The sequence below is a fragment of the Arachis ipaensis genome, chromosome B09 (genome assembly GCF_000816755.2).
Source record: "Arachis ipaensis cultivar K30076 chromosome B09, Araip1.1, whole genome shotgun sequence".
NCBI lineage: Eukaryota > Viridiplantae > Streptophyta > Magnoliopsida > Fabales > Fabaceae > Arachis > Arachis ipaensis.
Genome location: NC_029793.2, coordinates 146,097,784 through 146,104,448, shown reverse-complemented (window position 1 = coordinate 146,104,448; position 6,665 = coordinate 146,097,784). Strand labels below are relative to the sequence as shown.

The 6,665-nt window shown below is 30.4% G+C and overlaps 1 protein-coding gene across 1 annotated transcript in view; it reads right to left on the bottom strand.

The window, feature by feature from the left end:
• LOC107617875 (ATP sulfurylase 1, chloroplastic) overlaps nucleotides 1-1,354 on the bottom strand; it is a 3,975-nt gene extending 2,621 nt beyond the window's left edge. Inside the window, exon 1 of the mRNA XM_016319750.2 lies at nucleotides 635-1,354. Coding sequence (XP_016175236.1) covers nucleotides 635-1,140 — 506 coding nt within the window. The 5' untranslated portion in view covers nucleotides 1,141-1,354. The remainder of the gene's footprint in view (nucleotides 1-634) is intronic.

The following is a 6,665-nucleotide window of genomic DNA, read 5'->3' as shown; positions in this document are numbered from 1 at the left end:
AGCTGAAAATGTTCCACTACAAAACCTGTTCTTATGAGAGGATAATTATGTATAACAAAAACTTTAAAAGAGACGAAAAGAAGAGAAAGCAACAATATAAGTGGAAACCATCTCAAAATCCACCACGGCATTGTATTAGTGGTTGACTATCCAACCACCGATAGAAGAAAAATACAAATTGGAAAAAAGAACTAAAGAAAGATCCAAAACCTGAAAATGACTCAATAACCACAATCATAGAGGCCCCCAATTGCCAAACTCTACCCCCTAAGGTCCTCCTATTCCAATTTCAGCTCTCAATAATTGACTATCTAAACTTCATACATGCCTCAAGAAACTAAACAATCCTGCATACGTGAAAACAGCACAAAACTATTCCTTTCTTGTGAACCTCTAAATAAAAAACAAAAGAAATAGAAAATATTAAATCCCCCACCCAAAAAAGTAAAAAAAAATGAAAATTTTAATGTACTCCCCTCCTTTCCAATCCGATACATGAAATAACGGTAAAGGTACGAGGTTACACATAGTAAGAAGGAAAACACGCAGCACAAAGCAATAAAAAGTGCCTAATTGAACTTAAAAACAAAAAAGAGAGGAAAACAGAGGTATAAAGTTATGTAGCAAAACTCACTCATTGAGAATGGCGACAGGGTTGCCACTGGAATCAAAAAGCGCGACTCTTTTTGAATCCCCGATTCGTTGCTTCTGCTCATCATCAATGGCAAGCACGATCGGCACGGACATGTTCACCGCCGACCCGTCATCGAGTCGGAGCGAGTTAAAATGAAGCGTTTGGAGGAACTCGTTCTCTCTCATGAACCCTCGAAGTGGGCTCGCCCAACCTTCGCTGAGCACGTGGACCCATTCGATGTCGATTCTTGAGAGCTTCACCCTCGGGAGCTGAAAGGCCTCTCCTTTCTTCAAATCCCTCGCCGAATGATCCACCACCAGCTCCACAAGCTTCCCTCCGTCGGGTTCGATCAACCCGCTCGAAACTCGGAGCCCCGGATGGATTCTCGACCTGACTCCGACAAAGACGTTGACTTTCGAGGGTGGCGCAAAACGGGTCTCAAACGATTTGGTCAGAGAATGAGAGGGGAAGGTGGTTTTCACGAAGAAGGTAGCCATGGACGCCATTGAAGCAGGGCACCAAGGCTCTGTTTATTGTTTTGTTGTTTCTCTTGGATTTGTGACTCTGTTTTATAATAAGGGAAAAGTTAGTGGAGGAATAGGGGCAAAAGGGTCAATCTAGGATGCTAAAAAATGTGAACTTGAATTGAAGCTGGTCTTGTATTGAACCTGCTGTGCAAAGAGCTTTTTCATGTTTTTTTGATATATATAGGGTGTCAATTTGAGAGGGACTGTTTCAGGGGGATGAACCTGGACACTCTCTTTTATTATTTATTGGTGCTTGCCCGTTTTTGTTTTGCTAATGCTATTTGTGTATTAATTTAATTGTTTGATTGATTAAGTTCCGCTTTTATTACAGCCTTGGTATATCTGTGCATTGCTGACAAGGTTGTTCATTACCACATTGCTTGTTAAATATCTTTTCTTCCATTATTGTCATTACTTATTATTTATTTTGTTTGATTTGAAACGAAGCGTTAACTTTTTAATAATTTATTCATACTTTTAGAATATAGAATCAAATGTTTATTACAATTTTATTCTTATAATAAAGTGATAGGATATTGTCTTTATCGTTTAGATGAAACATGAGTCTATTATTATTATTATTAAAAAGAGTGGCGTTCGGGTTTTGAGGTTGAACTAATCTGAAGCATGTAAATTTTACCGCACTGAGGAGTGAAGCATCCTCACAGCTTCCATTCATTAGAGAAAGTAGAGAGAAGAAAACAAGGTGGAAACTCAGGTGCAGGCGATTTCACGTGAAGTTGATAGCTAAGAGTCGTTAGATGAAAATTTAGTCAAATCAGTCTGAGTTTTCACCAGAAAACAATTAGCAAAAAAGTAATGATACACAATAATCAACGTGGCACATCAGTTATTTTCAACAAAAAACTAACTTTATAATCCAATAGTAATGTTAAATAATTCACAATTTTATAGCTAATATTGAAAAGATAAAAAAAAAAAATTCATGGTATATTAGCTAAAAAACTATTAGATATATAGACTTTCTATAACATAATTAGGGATAGAGAGCAAAAAAAGTCAAAGTACTTGGATTTGCCTACCCTACAGTACTGAAGACATCAATTTTGAAAACTTTTTATATGCTATAGTGATTAATAGTACTACTCTTATATGCTTTCTTCATCACACCAATAATTCTTGTAATAGTACAACATAGACGCCTTTTTTTAGTATATTCACCAAACCAAAAATCCTAATAAATTTTTAAGGCAGTGTTTGTTTTAAAGTATTGGGACAGAGATTGGGAGACTGAAATTCAGTATCGTACTAAAATTTGTATCTCCATTTTCAAAATTTCAATATTTTAGTACCTCAAAAAATTCATGACACAGGGGGCTAAAATTTTTAGAGACTAAAACTGAAGCTTTAATTATATTTTATACCTAAAATACTCTCATTTCAATTAATTAATTCTAATTTTATCCTTTGTACAAATTAAATTAGAGTTTCATTCTTGTTTCAATTTCTGTTTTCTACTTTGCACTAAATAAAATACTGAAATTTATTTCAGTTTCTGTCTTTGAGTCTCTGTCTCTTAGTCATAATATTTTCGTCTCTGTCTCTCTACTAAACACTACCTAAGAGTCATTGATTCTATTCTTTTATTTATTTTAAACATATTGTTTCTTTTTTATTTTGGTCAATTCAGAAACCAGAGAACCATCCAATTAAGAAAATTGGTGGTGGTAGTGCTACTGCATGCCTCCATCACTTCTCACAAATCACAATTCGAAATAAAAGCACACCATCATGCTTGAAAAAAAAAGTATTAAAAAAATGTGGAAGTAGTTTCATGTCATTCATGACCACATATGAGTGATGATGGCTAATTAATTGTATCTAACTACCTGAAAAATCTACAAATAATCTTCTCTATATTTCATTACAAACTCAAACAAAAAAGTTGTGACTTAGTTGACCATTGTTGCTCTTGAAGTTATTACCATGAATCTTCGTGATTTGAAGTAGAAGATTCAAAAAGTACAAGAAACATTGTATGATTTGTGGGACAGAGTGAGAGTCAGAGAGACACCACACACTTAAAGAAAGAAAAAAGTGACCTCATTCATTTGCTCAGCAAGTCAGCCAAACAAGTTTGGTCAAATGAAAAAGTGAACCTTTCCTCTTTCACGTCCCTATGCATGCATTCCTCTCTTTTCATTTCCAACTCTTTCTTTGCAAAACAAACACTTCCACTTTTCTCCACCATTCTACGCAGCTTCGGATATTCCTTTTATTTTTCTATTTTTTTAATAAACAAATTAATTAAATATAACTAAATTAAATGATAGTTTCAAGCTAAGGAGGAGTTAAGTTTGATTCATGTAAAAACACCGTTTGATTATAAAAGAGTTAGAATCTCAAATGAATTAGACAATGTATTAAGAAATACTTAAATATAATTACTCTCAATCTCATCAATTATCAAGATGTTACACATCCATGGAAAGCAATGACACACACACAAAGGAAATTAAGGCCCCAATTTGTCCCAAATTATTTTTTATATGGGAGTATTTTTTATGATCATAGATGGTAAGATTGTAAGGGTGTTAATCTCAAATGTAATAATGTTTGATTTAACAATGCTAGGAAATCAAGAGGGTACCAGCAAAAAACCAGTCAAATGCCTCTGGGTGAATCGAAAACTTCTACGTGGATGGTGCTTATGCTAGGCATTAGGATGTTTCTTCTACTAACTATCAGAATGTTTCTTTTTCATACTAAATGGATGTTCTTTTATATATTTTATAAATTTTTTTATATACTAAGAATCGGAATTGTTGGAAGTTCCGTGATCTCCGCTCCTATTTCTCCAACGTATCATTTAGAATTTTAATTTGGGGTGAGAAGCAATTAATATCAAATATTATAAATTAAAAACAAATAAAATTAATTAAATATAATTATAAATTAGTTAAGTTGTTTACTTTTTGACTGATTACCTCTTGGTTACATATACTTTTCTTTGATTTAAAGTATAAAATCAAACCTTCTGAGCAAAAATAAGATCTTTTGATTTGTGAATTTCAAAAAAAAAAAAATTCACAACAAATAAAACAGACATTCTGATTTGATATTAAAAAATTTTTAAAAAATTTCTTGCAAAATAATCGAATCCACCAATTACACATTTTCATAAAAAAATATATACAAAGCCAATAAAATTAGATTGCACACACTCTTTGTCCATAATAAAAAAATTTAGTCCCAAATTATAGAGTTTATTTTATTTTTTAAAATTAAATAGCAATTTTCACTTAAATAGAAGTTTAGAATAAAATTATATTTAGGAAATTTTAACATTTTTAAAGGCATTTATGAAAATGACTTTAATTTGATGTATGTTAACAGTAGTGGAAATTAAACTGTAGTCCTTATAGAATTTAATTATAAATTCCTTCCCCTAATAAAAAAGCTGAAGGATTTAGTTATATCATTCTAGCTAGGTGTAGGAAATTATCTCCAATGAAGAAGCAAAAGAAGAGTGAGAAAATTAGTGGCACTTAAATACCTAATTAGAGGACGTTGATAATGCTTATCTGACAAGCATACCAACAAAAGCAGGCATGTTGCATCTTTTCTTCTCATGGTGTGTCAAGTTGATATTTAGCAGCATAATAATTTAATGGCGCCACTTGTATATTTAAGTAAAAACAAAGTTATCAAGGTAGTGCATTGGGGAATCTGTTGTCATATGTTATGGACTACATAAACGTGGATAGATTATGACTTGTGTCAAATATATCCCAAAAATTATAGAAAAAATTTTAAGTGTATCGAAGAACATTGATATTCCAGTTATTTTAGCCGTTGATTTCAATTAATATATATTATATATATTTTTTATAATTCAGATCAACGGTTAAAATAACTGAAATACCGGTATTTTCGATAAACTTAAAACTCTTCCAAAATTATATATGGATCACTATTCTATTCAATATAAATAAAAAGCGATTATTATTCCAATAAAAATTATATATGGATCTTCCAAAATATTTTATGGTCTACACACCAAAATTTTTATAATATATGCATTAATATTTTTGTATTGTCTATTAAAATTTATGTATTATGTGTATTTTATTAGTTGAGTATTAATATTTTCGACACGTGGTCTTTGAAAAAAATTATGTATTAAATACCAAAATTTATATGCTATACAAATTTTATTAGTTGAGTCAATATTTAAGTATGTGGTTCTTTAAATTTTTTGTATTGTATAGTAAAATTTATGTACTTTAATTTTTTGAATATATATAAGAAAAGAAGAAGATAAAGATGACGAAAACAACAATGATAATAATAAAAAATAAATAAATAAATAAATAATTAAACAACAACAATAAAAAATGACAAAAAACAACTATAAAGATGATAGTGACGACAATAACGACGACAAAATATTGAAAAAAGAAGCGCATAAAAAAAAGAGAAAAAGACAATGCTGACAACCGACAATAAAAAAGAAAAAGCACAATACTTTAGTTAAAAACTTAATTTAAAAATATTTGAATACCTAATTTTATTGTTTCATTATTTCTAGACTATGAAGAAGTTAATATTTTACATTGAAATATGAAGGATTCATTCCATGATGCAAGGATATAAGAATTTTTTTGTGACTTTTGGATGCTGCATCTATCCCCGACAAATATTTGAGATTATCTAGTGTTTTGATTAGTGTTTTTTTTAGGAGTTCAAAACAGTTTACCTTTTTCAATTCCTTTTAAAAAAGTTAAATTACACTGTTGGTCCTTACACTTTCAGTGAAATTATAAATTGGTTTTTACATTTTAAAAGTTTGTAATTGAATCCTTAAAAAAATAAAAATTTACAATTTAGTTACCACCGGTCAAAAAGTGTTGATTTAACAGAATATTCTCAAAATATGCTGAGAATATTATGTTAAAATAGAGAATATACTGAAAATATTCTGTTAAATCAAACACTTTTTGAACAACGAGGACTAAATTACAAATTTTAGTTATTTTTAGGGACCCAATTACAAACTTTTAAAATATAAGAACTAATTTACAATTTCACTAAAAGTATAGGACCAACTGTGTAATTTAACATTTTTTAAAACTTTTGCCACCTACTAGTTATTGATTAATTGCTGATAAAACAAAATTTAGTTCCTTGGTATTAAATCCGCACAAAGTATGCATCTTATCTATCGTACAAATAACTTCTTTTTTTTTTTCAGTCACCAATAGATTCTACCTAAAATATTATACATGAGTATTCTTTTCTTCTAGTGCCGGCGTCATACTTTCCATTTTATAAAAAATTTTGGGCCTCTAAAATTTTCTAATCTTGAGTAGCCAGTCTGTCCTGATCGTCTCTATTTATAACACTTAATTTTTGGGCTTATTTGGACCTGAAAAATATAGAATGGCCCAAGATAAAAACAACAAGAAATATGAACATGTAAGCTATTGGGCCCCAAGTAGACCCAAATAGAATTATTTGTCCCAAAAAAATAATATTGTTAG